General features: G+C 40.9%; 1 protein-coding gene across 2 annotated transcripts in view; it reads left to right on the top strand.

Annotated features, from left to right (window-relative positions):
• The window catches only part of LOC149310511 (cullin-9-like), a 39,095-nt gene that overhangs the window by 6,161 nt on the left and 11,689 nt on the right, over positions 1-21,245 (top strand). For both annotated transcript variants that reach the window (XM_089529107.1, XM_089529106.1), the window contains exons 3-13: positions 713-867; positions 1,803-2,315; positions 2,595-2,730; positions 5,412-5,596; positions 7,077-7,452; positions 8,954-9,155; positions 10,952-11,159; positions 11,888-12,081; positions 12,398-12,606; positions 13,032-13,257; positions 19,890-19,995. In XM_089529107.1, coding sequence (XP_089385233.1) covers positions 713-867; positions 1,803-2,315; positions 2,595-2,730; positions 5,412-5,596; positions 7,077-7,452; positions 8,954-9,155; positions 10,952-11,159; positions 11,888-12,081; positions 12,398-12,606; positions 13,032-13,257; positions 19,890-19,995 — 2,510 coding nt within the window. The remainder of the gene's footprint in view (positions 1-712; positions 868-1,802; positions 2,316-2,594; positions 2,731-5,411; positions 5,597-7,076; positions 7,453-8,953; positions 9,156-10,951; positions 11,160-11,887; positions 12,082-12,397; positions 12,607-13,031; positions 13,258-19,889; positions 19,996-21,245) is intronic.

Below are 21,245 nucleotides of genomic sequence, written 5' to 3'. Positions count from 1 at the left end.
GAGTTCAGGACTAGAATTTACTGCTTTTCCCATTTTGAGAAAGGAGTGCAACATATTTGTGGGCAAGATGGTTATGACTAGTGCGACAGACAGTGGCTAGAAGCACTTTCACGTGGAGCTACTATTTCACCATCATTGACTGCTGCATTGCACATTTTTCACTTTTTGGGGCACTGCGAACTAAGAGAGGGAGCCACCCCTGAGAGACCCAAATTGGGGCCATGGCAACTGCATGCTGTGTCCCCAATCCAGCTTTTTGCTGGCCCAAAAAGAAGCAGCTAAATGCCGCTCCTTTATGAGTCAGCAAAAAGCCAGCTTTTCCCCACCCCACTGCGGCTTTATAGCGCTCCTGCAACGTGTGACGTGTAAATGCCGCACTGCTGGAGCATTGTGAAGCTGGCCCATGTGTGGGTAGCCCGGCAGCTTCCGAGCAACTATGGGATGGCATCGGAGCATGCATTGTGCATACACCAAGCCCCCAAGCTACTGGGAAGCCATTGTTTCAAGCCGGTCTGTTTTGGTTCACAGTTTCTTTGGGTGCTCAACTGTGTGTAGGAAACAGATATCATTGAATAACATTTTGGTTCTGAACTATCAGGTTTCATTGTGTGTGCCTGTGTGAATGAAGTGTGACAGAACTTGTGTTTTAAGACTAAAGTGATGGCTGTAGAACCAAGCCAGAGAAATGCTACATTAATGTCCTTGGTTTTAGGAAGCCGAGCCTATGTTCTTTTATCCCTGAGCCAGCAGGATGGTATTGAACAGCACATGGACTTTGACAGCCGCTACACCCTCCTTGAGTTGTTCGCTGAAACAACATCCTCAGAGGAACATGGCATGTCCTTTGAAGGGATCCCACTTCCTCAGGTAATGAACTATGAAAGGGTGATTATTTGATTGGGTTTGTATTTTGATGTTAACAGACATGAACAAAGCACTCCTTGAACATAATTGCACTCCAGATTCCACATTCCACGTGAATGTTGGACTCAATTGTGTCAAGTACAAAATATGCACAAACTCTGCATATTAAGGAAAAATGTGCACAGAGATGCATATTATAGGGAATCACTTCACTCTTTTTTTTGATGGGTGACTAACAATGCAAATATTATGTAAAGTGGGGAACTTTGGGCCCTCTAGATGTTTTGGCCTATAGCTTCATCCATCCACCAGTGATAAAAGATCTGGGGAGATGCTGTCTAAAACATCAGAGAGCCAAAAGATTATCTACCCCTATTGTAAAACTATAAGACAGTTTTATAATTCTAGATTGATTAAAAGTTCATAATCCTAACAATGGCCAGTAGTCATGGTATCATAAAAATCAGCAGAGTGTTTATTTGCTGCTAGCAATTGATTTATATACTTATGGGTATTTTAAAGTCTTTATATGTATAAAAAAAATCCCCATCAGATTTAGTTTGCAATATACATTGTATACAAATACACAATGCACAAATTAACAGACAATATTTATATGGACCATGAAAAAATAGATTCTATAGTTCATTTATGCAGAGATGGTTTGCATCAATGGGTGTGTTTTCAAGATGCAAATTTGAAACTAAATATAAAACAGGTGCAGTTGGGATGCCAAATGGAGAACTGTCATGGGGAGTAGTAGTTAACAATGTTCTGTGACAAGGACAGGAGATGGAAAGGGTGTGGACAGTGGTCGCACTGGGTGAGGAAGCAGTCTGAGCTTCAGATATATCAGAAAAGTGCTTAAGATTAAGCTAGATGGGGAAGGGAGATACTGGCATTTTCAGTTTTGGGTGCAATCTCTTTCCTTGTTTCAGCTCCCAGGTAAGCTACTCTTTTCTCTGGTGAAGCGTTACCTGTGTGCCACCTCCCTCTTGGACAAGCTCAACAGTACCACAGACCAGGCAGTGGAGTGTGACCACTCTGTACCCTCCAGTGCAACCTCTGAGGGAAAGAGAAGGCTGCTGTGTGAATTTGACTTCAGCATGGCCATGGCCCATCTCATTTCAGAGTTGGTACAGGTTATGGGCTGGAATCGTAGCCTGAATTTTTGGCACCTCAAAGCAAAGCGGCCTCAAGGCATTCGCTCCATCTTCCAGCCCCAGATTCCCATCTGTGCTTCCATACCATCAGCCACACAGCTGTCGCAGAAAGAGGACAATATTTTCAAACAGCACTCAGCCTTCACCAGTCGCAACAGCTATGTGGAATATGTGAAAGAGAAGCTGATGCGTGGCATGCGTGTGCGCATGTTGGAAGACTATGAGAAGGTCTCTGCAGGAGATGAGGGCGAGTTCCTCCAGTGCAATAATGGAACTCCCCCTCTCCAGGTACTGGCAAGTATAGGGCAGTGTTTGGGGCACCCAGGGGGTGTTAGAAGCACATATGTCATTATTTAGATGTGTTTGGGGTGGAGGGAATCTTATTGAAACTTATAAGGTCTTTTTTGCTCTTCCACTTTTGTCAGTTGGGTGATCAAGAGAATCACACCTATTTCAAGAGATAGATTTTGATCTGGCTGTTGATGGGCATTCAGGGAGATTTAGGTCAGACACTGTTTCTTCCAAGAAAAGTAGGTTGAGTAATTTTCAACATGATGCTTTTTCCAGGTTTATTGGGAGTCTTTGGGTCGTACATATTGGGTGCATTGGCACATGGTAGAGATTGTTGCTACATCAAGGCATGCTTATCAGGAAGGCCAGAAAAAGGTATCCAGCCTTACAGAGACTCTGAGAGAGGACACAGGTAAGATGGAACTGGGATGTCAGGTATACATTGCACTAAGCTGAAAGCTACTTTCTGGTTCTGGGCAGTGTTCTTGCTGGTTGGTCCTTGCTGCAGAGTACCGTATATACTCAACTATAAGTCGAAAAATTTATGCCCCAAAATGGACTCCAAAATCATGGGTAGACTTCCAGATGGGGCAATGAGTTAATGCTTTTAAATTTCCTGAAAGAAATACCCACCTTCCTCTGTAGCCTTGTAACGGCTCCCTGTTCGAAGTCCCAGCGTGCTCTCCTCTCTCCCTCTTTCCCTCTGTGTGTGTGTCTTTGTTTCCCCTCTCAGCCTTCCTGTGCAGCCAGAGCTAACAAGCTGCTGCTGAGGAAAGGGACACAAACACACAGAAAGTATGCCCTGGCTTGTACCCTGTTTTGCATGGAAATCCTGGGGGTGAAAGGCAGAAAGAGAGAAAGATCATTCCTCTTTTTTTTGCAAACCCTGATCCTTGGGAGTCCTTGGGGGTGAAATGTAGAGAGAGAGAAAGGTCTGTCCTCTTTTTTGCAAGCCCTGATCCTTGGGAGTCCTTGGGGTGACAAGCAGAAAGACAGTGGGGTCTGTCCTCTTTTTTGCAAGCTATGAGCCTTGGAGATGCTTCTGGTAAGGGGAAGTATATGTGTGTGTGTGTGTGTGTGTGTGCGCGCGCGCGCGCGCGCCAAGGTTTGTTTCCCCTTTTCCATGCCAAGACTGATGCTTGGGAGAGGTTCAGAGAGGGAGATATAGGTAGGGAAGTAGTGCTTTGTTTCCCCCTTTAAATCTTTTGTAACATCCTCCAGTGTTTGATCCTTGACTTATCCATGGGTCATATCCATGATTTTGGATCAAAAAACTGCCCTCGACTTATACACGAGGTCGACTTATACATGAGTATATACGGTAGTTTCATATTGCATTGTCTTTAGCATGAATATGTGGAATTCGACTTTGAAATCCCCCCCCCCCCCCCCACCGTAGTTCTTCATTCTTTAGAGGGATCATTGGCAGAACATTAGGTCATTGGCAGAGCCTATATGCCTTGCATACAGAAGGCCCCAGGTTCCTTTTCTGGTAACATGAATTGAAAGGCGTAGGAGTTTGGAAATGTAGTGGTGAATGTATATGTTTAAGTCTGTTTTTTAAAAAAGTAATTTGATATTTATTACTCTTAAGTAACACTGCTAGTTAGTAATATGTTACATTTATTGTTCTTTTAATAAAAACTTACTTAAAAATCCAAAAATCTCTCATAACATTTTGAAGTAATATTATTGGCTACACCAAAGCTCCCAATAATTGTTAGTACTGATTGTAATGTTTTTTAAAGTATTGTTGTTGTTGGACAACTCATTGCTTCAAAAGCTGATATTACAAGGATTGTTGGTACTTCTACACTGAAAGGGGTATATCACAGGTGTGGGGAATGACTGTGTCCAAGTCCCCAGAGAGCTTCTATTAGGCAAAGTAAACAGTATTGAGCTAAACGAATAAAGAGTATGATCTGGTATAAGACAGCTTCCTGTATTTCCATTCAGAGCATTTGAAAGCACTCAGCCAGTATGATTTGAAGAGTTGAAAGAAACCGGAACCTTTGGGATGCCATATAAACAACAGTAGTTCTACATAAAAACTTGTTTTGATTTCTTCAGAAAGTAATCTAATCCTTATTGGAGACTAATAAGGTCCATGGTAAATTTAAAATATTTTTTCAAGTTGGAGAAGATACTAGAAGGATTTTCTTACTCTTTTTACTAGGATTAGGAAAAAAGTGAAACTATTACCTGAAGGCCCTCTTCACATCTGACATGGCATTTATGTAAATTGGTTGCCCAGAACAGGATAAAGAATGCCATGAAAAACAGTCCTTACTTGTAAGGCATCAGAGATTGATTGATTTAACCCTAAATCTGATTCACAGCAGGAGAGGTTCTTAGAGCAGTTTACCTATCTATCTATCTATCTATCTATCTATCTATCTATCTATCTATCTATCTATCTACACACACACACACACACACTTAAAGTACAAGCTATTTCCTGCCATTAGGCTTACAATTAAGAAGAGACATTATATTTATGAAAAAGGGGATGGTTAGGGAAAAGGGAAATAAGAACATTCAAACACAAGTCCCCAGTGTTAACAAGATTTCTCACTGTGTTTTCATCTGTGGGGATGAATTTATTGCCTCTGACTGACCAGCTATATAAAAATAATTATGATATTATTACAATGGTAGATCCAGATCTCTTTTCACTCTGAATTATTTAGGTAAGTGGCTATGTCTAAACCTAAGCATTCCATTGCTATTGTGAAAGCGATAATACCAGCCTACCTGACGCAGGTGATATAAATAATTATACGTCAAGCACTTAGGAAAACGGTGCTGTAATATTGACTTTTATTGGTTGCTAGTCTTTCATTATTTTGTTTCTTTGCCAGTTTGACTGTATGTTAACTGAGAAATCTTACATGCACTTATGTGGGAGTAAGCTGTACTGAATTCTGTGTAGCTTCTGAGTAAACATGTATAATACTGAGATGCAGAATTCAGTTTACTTTGGTGAATGAAAAAAAGAGATGCCTTGCTTCTTCTTGGACTAAATAATTCTCCTTTGATGGCAAATCTTAAATGTATTTTATGAAAAGCCATAAATTTTGTTTTTACCTGCAGTTTACCAGACAGTGTACTGCAAACCACTTGGGGGACTGTATTCTATGCCATATCTGACAGATCAGATAAATGAAGTGTCTGGGACCTTGAATCGGGCTGAATGGTGGGAGTTGCTCTTCTTTGTTAAGACACTAGAACCAAACAGGCAACAGGAACTTCTTGAGCTCATCCAGCAGAACCACAAGGTAAAAAGAGCAAGAAAGAACCAGTTCTGGAAGAGGGTTAAAAAACAGAGAAAGGAATGAGCAAATGATTTTTTGGGGAATTATTATCAGTCTCTGTTCTTAGACATGTACATCATGAGTTCCAAAGTTGTATTTCTACCCTTCACCCTTACCCTGGTTTCACCATCTTCATTACATTTTCTCCTAGACTTTATTTTTTTAAGTAACTGTTTTACCAATTCAAGATGAGGTTGCAAATACTTCAGAGAAATTAGTGCTACTTCTTCCATCATTCCCAGTCAGTATGGCCAATAACTCCTGTCCTGCACCTGGCAGCAGTACACAGTGTTCTCAGAGTGGCTAACAGGAAAAAATATCCAAATAAGGAAATCTGTGTTAAATTTGTGTTGCAGCAAAAGCGGTAATCTCCTGATCCCTTTAAGGCTAATGATTTTTATATGGCATAAGCACTGAGGAACCCTTGGTGATAGTTGGAGTATGGATTCCCATAATCTGTTGCTATTGGACATGCTGGGTGGGCCTAACACAGAGGTTGGTAATTGCCCAAACATCAGGCTCCAATGTTCTGCAGGCCACTTTCCCCCAGTGTGCCGAAATACCTCCATCTCAAAAGGGTATCTAGAAGTGATGTCATGTCATTTCCAGTCACTATTTTGAGAGCAACAACCACAAATGGAGGTATTTGGGGGTGTGGGTGGGTTCTGGGTGAGCAGGGTGTCATTGTTAGGCATTTTTGCCCATTTCTGTGTGGCACTTGAAAACCATGCACATTTTAAAAAATAAGTGAGAGTTAGGGGGCTGTAGGTCTCCCAAAAGGGGATTTGGGTCCTTTATGTGGCCTATGGGCCACATTTCCCCACTCTACTCTAATGGAACTTGTATGTCAAAACATTTGGAAGGACGAAAGTTTACTAATTCTGACATAAAGTTTTTGTGGACCAGAGTCCACAAATTTCACCAGATAGATGGAGCATTATGAAAAAATATTCCAGTCAATCAGATAGTCTGTCTGTTTTTAATTGGGTTGCCATAAATCGAAGATGATTGATGGCAATTGCCAATAGTAACAGATAATGAATAGACAGAAGGTGAAACATAAGACTGCATTGTACATTACCATGAATGGATCTCTGTTCATAAGATATTTCTGTCAGTAGAAAGGAAGCAATTCTCAAAAAGCATTGATGAGGGGAAAGCTTGTGTTAAATCTATGTTGCACCAAAAGCAGTAATCTCATGGGACTTCTTTCTCTGAACTCTCTAAAAATCTACTCAAGTGCTTTGGGGAACAAGTATACTGGGGTTGAAGAGAAAGATGGAATTAACAGAAAAAATGCTTCCTGTTGAACCACACATTTTGAATCATTCAGCACTTCCAGGTTGCAGGTCATTTTTTAAACACTTTGTTCTGGCTATGGATGGTCCTGAGAGTCTTGATCTATAATGTAGTCTCTGTGCATTAAAACTTGTTGTATTTCCAGCTGTTGGAGCTAGATGAAGAGGGTCTGATCCAGCTGTTAGTATCGGTAGAGTTGGCTCAGCAAGTGCTGCATTTCCTGAGTGAGCACTGCCAGGGCTGCACCCAAAGTGATCTGCAGAGTTCCCAGGTCTATCTCAAGTATTCCTTTGGCCAAGGAAGGACAGAGCAGAACTGCCAAAATGTGAATGGAATACCAACCAACTGTGGTGGCTTCTCAGAAACCTTGGCATCCAAGAAGCCAAAGAAAGAGTTGTTATCTGCTGAAGTGCCTTCTCCAGCTTCAACCATGGCAGAGAAGACTGACAGACAATTGATTAATGAACTCCTCAAAATGGAAGGACTTTCCTTCCCAGATATCCTGGATGAGAAAACCAAAGGTTAGTACCAAATAACATCCTAGCTAACATTTTGGTTCAAATGACTACAGCAGGCTTTATCTTTGGCACAAACTGGGCACAGTGGTCACCAAAGCTATCAGAAATGAGAGACAGACATGTAATTCCTACTTTCTTCTCCATAGAAATATAGGAAGCTACTTCATAAATAAGGCAGGTTATTAGCACATCTAGCTCAGCATTATCCATCTGAACTGGCAACAACTCTCAGAGTTTCATGACCTTCTAGGCCTATTGGAGAACCTTGCTGTTCTCTGGGGTGCTCTCAGCCAAGTACAGGCCCAACCTTGCTTAATTTCTGAAATTAAGCAAGATCATGTTCATTCATGGTGGTATGATATTATCCATGTATAGCTTAAATCTTCCATTGGAAGTTATAAAAGGTGCTGCATCAGCATTGGTGCCTGGAGGCAGAAATGCAGGATGTTGCGATGTCATAACCTAAGTTTTATTAGACTTATGGAGCAGGAGGAGGTGTTAGGCATGCACTTGCTGTTTTCTGAAGTAGCCATGTATTGGTATCAGGGTCCAGGTTGGATATTTATCTTAAGTAGTTTTTTGTGTGTTTTCGGGCTATGTGGCCATGTTCTAGAATAATTTTTTCCTGACATTTCACCTGCATCTGTGGCTGGCATCTTCAGAGAATGTTTTGCCTAGAAAAAGTTGGGTGTATATATACTGTGTGAGCCTGGGAATGCAGGAGTGATTTGCATGTGTATTGTTCTGTGCTGATGGCCGGCCTCAGGCTGGGAGGCTAATGCAAAGGAGGATTAATGTCTGCTAATTGGTGATCATTATCTGCTGGGAAAGCCCCTGACTCTGAATGGTTTCCCATTTGCATTTGCTGAGTCCTTATTTTGCTATTCCTCAGGACTGGTAGCCAAATTTTGTTCACTTTAAGGGTTTCTTCTTTCCGGTTGAAATTATCCAGATGTTTGTGGATTTCAATGGCTTTCCTGTGCATCCTGACATGGTAGTGGTTGGCATGGTCCAGAATTTCAGTGTTTTCAAACCGTATAAAATACTGGGGTTTTGTGGGTTTTTCGGGCTATGTGGCCATGTTCTAGAAGATTTTCTTCTTGTCGTTTCTTCCTGACGTATAAAATACTGTTTGAAAACACTGAAATTCTGGACAGGATGCACAGGGAAGCCATTGAAATCCACCAATTAGCTGACATTAATCCTCCTTTGCATTAGCCTCCCAGCCTGAGGCCGGCCATCAGCACAGAACAATACACATGCAAATCACTCCTGCATTCCCAGGCTCACATAGTATATATACACCCAACTTTTTCCAGGCAAAGCATTCTCTGAAGATGCCAGTCACAGATGCTGGTGAAACGCCAGGAAGAAAATTTTCTAGAACATGGCCACATAGCCTGAAAAACCCACAAAAAACCATGGATGCCGGCCATGAAAGCCTTCGACTTCACACTGATGAAACTGATTGAAGGACCATTGTGCTGATAGATCTGTTGGTCAGCTTTCTGCAGTGTGAAGGTGGCTGGGAAGAAAAGCAGCTTGGAGCAACTAGCAGATGCCATGGAGATGATCCAGAAGTCCAGTAATGACATGGAATTGCAGATGGCTGGTCTCAAATTCATTGCCAAACTCTTGGAGGAGGAGCCTGGGCGAGAGTGGCAAGAGAAACAAGTCCTCAAATCAGAGAGTGAACTCTCCATTAGGTCAGTTGTGTTTTTTTTAAGGTCTTGTCTTGCTTACAGCACGCTCTGGATGTACAGTACAAAGAAATACAGAATCGGAGCTTGGGATGCTCCTTTTTAAAAGGTAGTTACAATCCCCCCAAACCTGTGGCTAGTTACAATTCTGGGTTCAATTTTATTGCAAAAAAGTTGCAATTTTAAAAAAGTAACTATTTTTTTCTCATACTCTGAAGTAGCATTACTTTTTAGAAAAAATTCACATGAGAAAGCTGTGGGAAACGGGAGATATTTTAAAGGAAAGCTTTATTCTAAGTGAGGAATCTACAGTAGCAAAAGATATTCATGTACATGAAGACACTTCCTTTCTGGCATTATTTAAAAGTACAGTTGGGCCTTGGTATCCATGAGAGATCTATTCTGGACCTCCCACCCCATGGATACAAAAAAACTCAGTACCTCAAGTCTTGTTGTTCATAATGGTGTTGTGACGTGGATGTGGCCACTAATGCAGCCATATATATATATATATATATATATATATATATATATATATATGAGAATCACCATTGGGGACAATGCAGCTTGTCGTCCACGGATGCTTAAATCCATGGATGGCATGCCTGTGGATATCGAGGCTCCACTGTAGTTAGAAAGTTACAAAACGGCCTGGATCATATTCAGCCAAGGTTAAAAGAAACAGAATTTCCTAATACGTATAGCTAAACGTCCCTATCCTACTCACAGTGTGCAGATGGTTCTGCATCTTGGATGTTCATGGCAGGGAGCTGGGAGTCTGGAACCTTTGTTTAACCTCTATTGAGCTTCCCATAGGTGAGACAGGAGGCCCAGTCCTTTGTCCCTCTTAGTCTCATGGCTTTTATATCAGGTCCAAAACACACTGCAGAAATAATCCAGTTTGAGATCACTTTAACTGCCTTGGCTCAATGCTAGGGAATTCTGGGAACTGTAGTTTTGTGAGACATTTAGCCTTCTCTGTCAGAGAGCTCTGGTGCCACAATAAACTTCAACTCCCAGGATTCTGTAGCACTGAGCCAGGGCAGTTAAAGCGGTCTCAAACCAGATTATTTCTGCATTGTGTTCTGGACCAAAGCCTTATATCTTAGTTTTTTATTTCTTAGTCTCATGGTTTTATATCCTTCACTGGGGAAACATCTCCAAGCTTTCACCCTAAGCGGTCATCTCATTGGGTAATTCTCTCTCGTGATCTCTGTGACTCTTCCATGATGCTGACTCCAATAAATGTAACTTAGCCCAACACATCATTAACCCTTTATTTACCTGGGGTTAGAGTATACCTTTAGCTGTTTTGCCCAGATAATGGGAGGCCTATTATCAAAATATGTGGCATGAAAACAGATGTCTGTATATTCTTCAATTTTAAGCAGCCACATTGGAAATGATTTTACAGGAGCCTTCCCCAACCTGGTGTCTTCCACATATTTTGGACCACAACTCCCAGTATTCATTGTCATTAATTATGTTGACTCAGGGGATGGGAATTGGAAACCAAAGCATCTGAAGGGCACCAGATTGGTGTAGGCAATTATGTACCATGAGTGAGGAACCTTGGGTCCTTTAGGAACCTTCAGCCAATGGGCTCAATGGCAGGGGATGGCATGTAGGGCCAAAGCTTTCTCATTCATATTTTAGACCTTCAGATGCAGTATGACAAGTTATTTTCAGTTCACTGTCAAGATATACCTCTCCTGCCTGGAATGTAAGCTGGGAGTTGTTTTATTGCTATGCCATTTGCTTATATCTTCACATGATGACTTGCTTCTTTTTTTTTCCACCAGGGAGAAAATGGTGAAGATGCTGGTGGAGTTGCTGAGCTACCAAGTGAAGGAAAAACTTTTCATAGTGTTGATGTTGCAGGTGCTGTATGTGCTCATGGCAAAGTATGACTGGCGTGTACCCTTTGCCACCCAAGGTGGGCTTCACTCTGTACTACGCTGCATACAGGAGCACCCTACATCAGCAGCAGTGCAGCAGGCTGGCCTTGCTGTAAGTTGGACCCAGAGATTGGTGGAAGCTCAGGCAGTTGCTTGTGGTGGAAGTGAAGGTGGGAGAAGAGGAAAAGAATGAGTGGTGCTCTGCACTGGAAGCCTGAGACGGGACAGCAAGCGGTGTCCATATGGATAAGGCAAAATAGGAAGTGAAGATACTGGTATTCTAGATTGCTGAACTGTGAGATATACTTGTTTATTTGTTTATTTAAAAATATGCTTAATCTGCTTTTCAGAACAAAAGCCTCAGAAGGCAAGTTACAACAAATCATTTAAAAACAGTGAATATGAACAGTTGGGCTAGCATGTAGCCAACAAAGGAGCATTTAGTGTCATTTTACATGGTAAAAATTAACCTCCAGAGTCTTTTAAAAGTCTGTTTAATTTTTTTTGAAGAGAAGACTCGGAGCAAATCTCAGTAGGAGGGGATTCCACAAATATGGGCCCACCCCTGAAAAGACCCTTCTATCTCTGCATCTGAGGAAGTAGACTTAAGTCTACAAAAGCTCATGCTGCCAACTTCTTTCCTTCAGTTAGTCTCAGAGGTGCTACAAGATCTCTCTATCTATCCCTGTTGGCCACTGACCAGATCTTTTCACAGGGATTAGTTGGCACTGCTGTATTTGGGTAAAGTGGGGAGACTGTGAGTGGATTTTCCAGTTTCAATCCCTGGCTTGTTTACTCCTCTTTCTTCCTTGCCACTCAGTTGCTCTCTTTGATTTCCAGATTTTGAAGGTACTGCTGGGTGCTGGAAACTGTGAGCTGCCAGGTGCTTGTTGGAAGCCCTACCCTCTGGACCATGTTGCCATCCAGATGATGCAACAGACCATTGCCACTGTTAACTCTTCTTCCAGCAAGGATCCTTCCAACTTGCTTTGTGCCATTCCTACAGCAATTGAGAAGATGTTAACCACACCTGGGTAACTTTGAGTGGGAATCCAGGAGAGATAAAGGAGCATAAACTTGCAAAGGCTGAAGAGAACTCAGACTTTGCAGAAAGATATGTAATCTCTTTGTTTCTGTTCAGGTTTTGGGCCAAGGATTTGGTTCCTCCTTAAACACAGAACAAACCTGACTGACTCTTTCTTTGCTGCTGGCAATGTTGCTAGCTTTCTGGGGCCTGGGAAATGTTAGATGAGCATTTTTTTTGGTTGTCATATATCCCTCCCCTCTGTAGTTAGCTGCTGAGCAGTTAATGCTAGCAAGGAACAGTCACTCTTTTTCCTCTTTCCACAGAGCCTTGGGAGGAGTTCAGAACGGACTCCTGGTGCTGAACAAGGTGATAGACTACTGCAAGGAACTTGTAAAGCAGCTGGAAAACTGTGGTCTCCACTCAGTTCTACAGAGTTGCTGTGAGTCAGATCAAAGCTCCAATGAGATTCTCGCTCAAATCATGCTGAGACATCTGACAGAACATAAGCTGCCCCAGGGCCAAGAGAACACAGGTGCAAAATGTCTCAATTTCCTAAGTTTGAACCTGATTTTTTAAAGTGTAAACAGTCCAATTATGACCAGTATCTCATCCTCTCTCATCCTGATGCCCTGCAGATGGGCACGTTGTCTGGAAATGTAGTCCAGTACATCCGAAGGATGACAGGTGGCAGAAGGCTACTATATCTTTTGGTGGGTCTAAAGAGATTTGTACTCCATCGGATGGCCTCACCCCTCTCCTTATGCAGTCAATTGTTTTCTGTGCTTATTGCTGCTTTTCAGGATTCTCAGGTGGAAAAGAGCATCACTGCTCCTTTGGGAGTGGTATCTTTTAGTAATGTTGGTAACTGATCTGAATTGGGTATCTTGAAAAACAAAACTTCAGGACAATGGCTACGTTTCAATCATGGCTTTTCAAATGTTTTCTCTCCCCAACCAGACTCTGGAGCCTCCTTTAAATTTAAAGATGTGGCTCTTGCAAAACTGGTGAGCAGCCTGCACACCAGCCACATTTGCAAGGAGATAGTGGCGGCACTGGAATACTGCCTCTGTGGTCAGGTAACCCACCCAGAGGAAAACATCTATGAGCTTCTGTTAGATGTGCTTTTGCTCAAAGACTTGGCCAAGCTGGGATCTGAGAAGGATGTACACCTGGAAGCTTTAAGGCAAGGATCACCTAGTTGATTGGTAGTGCATTCTGGTGTGTGTTTGCCTGGTGATAATGTTTTAATGTCTTTGCATGTATCTGCTAACAGAAAGTATTTTGTGCTTGCATGTTTCTGTCTGCCTATTTTATCCAAAGTGTTAATGTCTGTTTGCTGTGCTTCATAAAGTAGGCATTTTGCATTGACTTTTAGTTGAATGTGTGTGCGTGCATGTGTGAACATGTGCATGTGTGCGTGCATATAAAGTTGGCCTTCCACATTTGCAACTCTGACTTTTGCAGATTTGATTATTCACAGATTTGATTAATGCGTTCTCTCTAGGACTCTCTTAATTTGTCCAGCACACCTCTGCCAAAAGTTGACCATAGCGTCATGCTGGAAGACCTAGCAATTCCTAGAGAAAACACTTTTCTAGGCATTTGTAGATCCTCCAGCATGATTGTATGGTCAACGTCTAGCAGATACTGACTATCTGATAGACGTTGGATTGGAGTTGGATTGGAAGACCTAGAGATTCCTAGAGAGGTATCTTCTCAGGTAAAAAAAAAGTATGTTTTATTTGCATTTTTTCAATGTTCATGGGGGCCCTGTACCCCTAACCCTAGTGAATGTGGAGAACTCACCATGTTGTTGAGTTGGATACTCTATTTTATGTCATAGTACAAGCTGTGTCCTCCTTGTGAATAAACGTTTTGTGTTTTACAACTCTTTAGACAGCAGTTAGTGCAGTTATCATATACTCATTCACCACACCACATTGTTGTCTTTTGTCTTTGGTTTATTATTTGTTTAAATTCAGTTTAAAGCAACTTGCTGATACCAGTGCAGATGGTTTACTTATAGACAAATAAGAGAGAGATTTAAATGAGATATAAAGATTATGGTACTGGAGATGAGGAAAAAGAATTTGGTGATATCTTGAAGTCAGAAGAGACACACAGGACATCCAAGTTTTATGCACTATTCCTAAAATGGGATCTAGAAAAAGAAGTGATTAAAGAATTTATGATAAAGTGGGCCCAAGATGCCAAACAAAATATACAACTTGAGCAATGAGAGAAAAACTGGAGTACAAGGATAAAATATACACTAAGCTACGATTGAAGTGAAAACCTGTGTAAGAAGCAATATAGGTGGTACTTAACACCAAATAGTTTAGCTAAAATGTAAAACGGAACTAACAACAAATGCTGGAAATGCTCAAAAGAAGTAAGCACATTTATACATATGTGGTGGAATTGCAAAAAAGCTAAAAAGTGTTGGTGAGGTATAAATGAATTAATTCAAAAATTCTAAACTGTAAATGTAAATGTTTGGGTATTTATATGTGGAATTAATGTAAATTTATGTTTGTTAGTTTTTTGTATCTAATAAAGTTCTTTATTTTTTTAAAAAAGCAACTTGCTGAGCTGGGAATTAGTAGTGCTGACTGTGACCTGTAATACTCTGTAACTTACCTAATAACTCCTATTATCCCCATCCAACATAGTCATTGATTGGGGATGTTGGAAGTTGTAGTCCCAGCAAGAACCCTAGAGAATTGCTGTTAGTCTGGGCTGGTGGTGCTACGCTTGGTGAAGGTTAAGACAGATCATTAAGGTTCTTTGATGCTAGTTCCAGAGTATGCTTTGAGACTGGCTGATTGACAGTTTGTAGAAACATAGATTGGTGATAACTGTATTAAAATTAAGTTAGGCCAAGTGGATATGAACTACTTGAGAAATAGCCTCATCTATAACAGAGATAGTTTCAGCTAATCAACAAAGTATTGTACTGAAAAGTGCTATATTTGTGGATTTGGTGTTAGGTGGAAGAATACAAGAGCATGCACAATTCATACAATTAGGTTGACAGTTGAAAACTGGAGAGGGCTTGTGTACCTTTAATGAATGTGTAGATGAGGGAATTCCAGCAAGTATGGCTTGTTACATGGTTTCATGACAAGGAACACCTGCTGAATTAGAAGAGTCATGAAAAAACTCTGATTATTTGTTCCAGGGGTGGGCAAGTTGCAAGGGTGTGTGAGTCTATTTTCCATCCTTGGGACCTGCTACAAGTCACACCAGTTTTCCAGTAGTAAAAACTCCCTTTTTAGGAAAGATTATTTTTTTCTGGTGGGGGACAATATGGGCTGCAAAAAGGGTTCTGAGAGTCACTTGCAGATGACTGGCCACATAATTCTCACCTCTGATCTAATCCAATCCCTCTTTCCAGTGCAGGCTTTACAGCTCAGGGTGCAGGTATGGCAATTCTGACAGCTATCCAGCCTCTGGTTAAAAGCTTCTAGTGAAGCATTCCTACTCCCGTTGAGCGAGGATCACAAATTCACAATGTGCTTACAATGCATGGTTTGCTTATTGTATTTGTTTAATTGTGGAATGAGCACCTTCATCCCGTAAATACTTGCAATATCCGTAATTAATCACAAGGCATTTCATGTTGGCATTCTGCTTTTATAGCAAAGTGACTGGCCTTATCAGAGAAGGCCAGCCACCGTGCTTTTGGTGCATGCTCAGAACCTGATTACTGTTGTCACCACTTAAATTGTCTTCTGACATTTCTTGAATGGACTGGCTGTTCTTCAGTTCTTTTATTAATTTACTAGATTTTTCTGTCCATGCAGTCATAAAAGCTCTGTAGGTGAATTACAGAAAGCTAAAATAATAAACTGTGATGCCATAAAATGTGATACAAATTTTAAAAATCAACACATGTAAATGTATAAAAACTGGAAGAATCTAACATGCCTCTGAGAAAAGAAAGGTCTTTTCTAATTGTTCGAAAGAGAGTAATGTAGCATCACCCAAATTTCCTTAGAGATGGCATTACATGACATGACAGTTATCTTTAAATGTCTGAAAGAATGTCATGTAGAAAATGGAGCAAGCTTGTTTTCTTGTTTCTTTTTTTTTCTACTCTAGAGACTAGAACGTGAACCAATGGGTTCAAAATACAAGAAAACAGATTCCACCTAAATATTTTGTTGTTGTTAGTTGCATTTAAGTCAACTTCAACCCATGACGACCCCATGAATGAGAGACTTCCAAGTTACCCTATCCTCAACTGCCCTGCTCAGGTTCTGTAGACTCATGGCCTTGTCTTCCCTGATTGAGTCTATCCATCTAGAGTGCTGTCTTCATCTCTTCCTACTGCCCTCCATTTTACCAAATATTATCATTTTTTCTAGTGAGTTGTATTCTCATGATGTGGCCAAAGTACGGCAGCCTCAGTTTAGACATCCTAGCTTCTAGGGAGAGTTCCAGCTTGATTTGTTCTAGGATTGAGGATGGAGCAAGCTTATTTTCTGCTACTCCAGGGAATAGGACTTGGAGCAATGGATTCAAGTTTCAAGAAAAAAGATTGCACCTCAGCATTAGTAAGAGCTTCCTGACAGTAAGAGCTATTTGACAGTGGAACACAGAGTGTTGTGGACTCTCCTTCTTTGGAGGTTTTTAAACAGAGGCTGGATGGCCATCTGTGAGGGGTGCTTTGATTCTGTGTTCCTGCATGGCAGGGGGTTGGACTTGATGGCCCTTGTGGCCACTTCCAACTCTTATGTTCTAACTTTTTTTTTCTTTTTAGCAGTCCATGGTATCCACTTAACTCTTCTTTAGCACCACATCTCAAACGAGTTGATTTTCTTCCTATTGGCATTCTGTCCAGCTTTCACACCCATGCATAGAAATGGGAAATATGATGCCTTGTCCTAATTTTAGTATTCAGTGATATATATTTACATTTCAGAGTCTTTTCTAGTTCCTTCATGCTGCCCTTCCCAGTCTTAATCTACTTCAGTTTCCATGACTACATTCTCTACTCTGGTTGATGAATGAGCCAATACATTAAAAATCTTGAACTACTTCAGTGTCTTCATTGTCTACTTTAAAGTTATCTAAATCCTCTGGGGTTATTATCTTTGGGGTTTTTAATGTTCAGCTGTAGCCCTCCCTTTGCACTTTCTTCCTTGACTTTCTTCAATAATCGTTCCAAGTCTTTGATAATGTGTGCTGCTAGTAGTATGGTGTCATCTACGTATCTTAGATTATTGATGATCCTTCATCCAATTTTCACATCTCCATCTTCCGAATCTCATCTTGCTTTACGTATGATGTTTTCGGCATACAAGTTAAACCAATAGGGTGATAAAATCCAATCCTGTCTGACCAACTTGGTTTGCCAGTTGGAAACCATTCTGTTTCTCTGTACACTGTATGTATCAGTACAATCAAATGTTGTGGCACTCTGTTTCTCTATGAGTGAGCCATAGCTTTTTGTGATCTGTCTAGTCAAAGGCTTTGTTATAGTCTATGAAACACTGCTTGGACATCCAGTATTTCTCTTTCCACATATGGTAAAAATCTTTCTTGTAGAATTTTGAGCATCAGTTTGCTTGCGTGGGAAATCAATGCAATAGTTCTGTAGTTACTACAATCCTTTTTATTCCCTTTCTTTGGGATTGGAATGCATGGTCCAAAACACACTGCAGAAATAATCCAGTTTGAGCTGGCTTTAACTGCCCTGGATCAATGCTAAGAATTTTGGGAACTGTAGTTTTGTGAGACATTTAGCCTTCTCTGTCAGAGTGCCCTGGTACCACAATAAACTACAATTCCCAGGATTCCGTAGCACTGAGCCAGGGCAGTTAAAACAATCTCAAACTGTTTTGTTTTCCATATTTGTTGGTAGATTTTAGTAAGAACTAGAATAGAATCTGTTTTTATAAGCTGAAGCAGCTCTATTGGTATTTCATCGATATTTATTTCCCCCCATTATTCTGAGTGCTGCTTCCATTTCATTTTCTTAAATTGGGGGTTCATCTTCATATAGTTCTTCTTCAAATTAATCTGCCATCATTTCATCTCTTTTGTACAGTTCTTTGGAGTATTGTTTCCAACTTCACTTTATTTCTACAATGTATTCCCCTACTGGTTGTCTATCATCTCCACTCTAGGTTTGAAATGAAGAGATGTCTAGTTCTTCTCTTTTTTGTCAACTTCTGTTTCTCTGCATTGTTGATTGTAATAGTTTATCTGTGGACACTAGTCATTAGACAGTTGCATTCAAGGTTCTGTCTCTGTCTCTGTCACTTTTCACTTTTACTGCTCTTCTGTCCTTAACTGCTTGAAGAGTTCCTTCTGTCATCCATTGAGGCTTATCTTTCCTTTTGGTTACATATAGTGTTTTTCTGCATTCCCCCCTGACAGTGTCCCTGGATTCAGTCCAGAGTTCATCTGGTTCCTTGTCCATTAGGCTTACTAATATTTTCACATTGTCTTTAAATTCTTCAGGGATGTTCTCTAGGTTGTAAACATTAGGAAGAACTTATTTACTGTAAGAGTTGTTCTGCAATAGGAATGAACTACTCAGAGTAGTAGACTTTCCTCCAGTGAAGGTCTTTAAACAGATGGGCATCTTCCAGGCATGCTTTAATTGTTCATTTCTGTCTGGCAGGGAGTTGGACTAGATATCTCTTATGTCCCCTTCCAACTTTTTTTTCCAGAAAAAAATTTATCTCAGTTTAAGGTATGCACTAAAATGCAACATATTAGGGAACATTGCTTGTTAATAGTGTGCAAATTTAAAAAAAACTGTTAGGAGAAGTGTACATAGAAATGCATACAACTTTTTGTGCTGACTTAGAATCAGAGGCAGGATACAAACCGCCATATAGTACGTATAGGATACGTACTAGGGTTAGGAAGGGGCGGTGCTTCCGCACCCCCCTAACCCTAGTACGTATCCTATACGTACAAGATGGCGGCGCCCCTTCCACATGGGCGCCGCCATCTTTACGTACTGGACGCATAGCGTCCAGACCTGTCGCGTCCTTTGTGACGTAGTGAGTGCGCCCCTGGCACCTCGCTACGTCGCAAACGCGACTCCAAACGAAGCTCCATTTTGGAGCTTCTTTTTTGCTCCGCGCGGTTTGGCTGCTACAGCTCCCGCGCGGAGCAAACGGCGGCGGCGGGGAAGCGCCGCAAAGCGGCGGTTTGTATCCCGCCATAGAGTTGGAAGAGACCGCAAGGGCCATCCAGTCCAAGCCCCTGCCATGCAGGAACTCTCAATCAAAGCATCCCCAACAGATCCAGCCTCTGCTTAAAGACCTCCAAGGAAGGAGACTCCACTGCACTCCAAGGGAGTGTGTTCTACTGTTGATCAGCCCTTACTGCCAGGAAGTTCCTCCTAATGTTGAGGTGGAATCTCTTTTCCTGGAGCTTGCATCCATTGCTCCGGGTCCTAGTCTCTGGAGTAGCAGAAAACAAGCTTGCTCCCTCCTCAATATGACATCCCTTCAAGTATTTAAACAGGGCTATCATATCACCCCATAACCTCTTCTTCTCCAGGCTAAACATCCCCAGCTCCCTAAGTTGTTTCTCATAGGGCATGGTTTCCAGACCCTTCACCATTTTAGTTGCCCTCCTTTGGACACGCTCCAGTTTCTCAACGTCCTTTTTGAATTGTGGTACCCAGAACTGGACACAATATTCCAGGTGGAGTCTGACCAGAGCAGAATAGAGTGGCACTATTACTTCCCTTGATCTAGACACTATACTTCTATTGATGCACTTGCTTTGGCCAATTTTGCAAACTGTTTTAGAAGCAAAACTTGAATCTTTCCCCTTTCAATTCAGGATTTTGAACAAGTGTTTGGCTTATTCCCAGAAAGATGATGTACCGTGGCATAAGACTATTGAGCCTTGCTTGTCTTCCATGATTGCTCATATAAATGACCGAGAGGTAAGGAAAGAGTCATTTTGCTGTATGTTTTATGAGCCAATCTTACAAGTTGTAGCTGTTCTATAGAATTAATTGTCTGGAATGTTGTTTTTGCAAGTCTTCTTCCTCTTCCTCTGCATATTTGTATACTGCTTTCCCCCCAATAATAATAATAATAATAATAATAATAATAATAATAAGTAATCATATTTATTCCTTGCACACTTTCCCCTATGGATCAAGGCAGAGAACAACAAGATATTAAAATACAACAGTTTGGATACAGAACACCAGTTAAAAACACATAACATCTGTTAAAAAGCATACAATATCAATATATATTAAAAACAATCGTCTCATACTTTAAAAATCATAATTTAAAAATCATCTTAATGCACATGTTGGAAGAGACTGGCCTTTAGTGTTATTTTGAACTCAAGCAGCATATACAGGTGACAAATCTCCTCTGGCAGCTCTTTCTACAGTTGGGGAGCAGCCGGGGGAAATGTCCTCTGGATAAATATGGTAAACCTAGTTTTGGCTGAAAGAAATAAATGTTGCATAGAGGACCTGAGGATACAGGGCAGATTACATGGTAGAAGGCAATCCTGGAGGTAACCTGGGGCCAAACCAAGTAGGGGTTTAAAGGTAACAACCAAAAATGTGTACCTTGCCTGGAAACTAATTGGTAGCCAATAAAGTGACTTTAATATTGGTGTAATATGATCACTCCTAGATATGCCAGTAATTAAAGAAAAATAATCTTCTTCTTTTGCCTTTTTATTTGCTCAAGCTTTTTGTGAACGGTTGTTTTCTTAAGTTATCTGCTGAAAGCTTTTGTTTCTTTGCTGTTTTATCTGGTGATGTTGGTTTGATGCTGCTTCTTTTAATGTTCTAATTTGCTGATGCTTTATTTGGTTTTTATTTATTGCTATATTTTAAATGTGTTTTTATTCATATGTATAGGTAGGTGTTTTGATAATATTAAAAAAATTAAAAGTGGGATAGAAATGTTTGAAGTCACAAACATGTGAAAATAATTTTTTAAAAATCTGATTGAAATTGGCACATGTAAAATGTGTGAGATTTGTCTGCTGTCGGGCCAAAATTACAATACCACAATTTTAATTTCTCTCTTTTCACAATTAATTCATAGGCGGGATACATACCACCATTTAGTACGTATAGGATACGTACTAGGGTTAGGAAGGGGCGGTGCTTCCGCACCCCCCTAACCCTAGTACGTATCCTATACGTACAAGATGGTGGCG

The sequence above is a fragment of the Sceloporus occidentalis genome, unplaced genomic scaffold, assembly GCF_023333645.1.
Source record: "Sceloporus occidentalis isolate IW3139 unplaced genomic scaffold, rSceOcc1.0.p SCAF_6, whole genome shotgun sequence".
NCBI lineage: Eukaryota > Metazoa > Chordata > Lepidosauria > Squamata > Phrynosomatidae > Sceloporus > Sceloporus occidentalis.
Note: the sequence above shows the minus strand (reverse complement) of the source record. Positions and strands in the feature narration are given on the sequence as shown.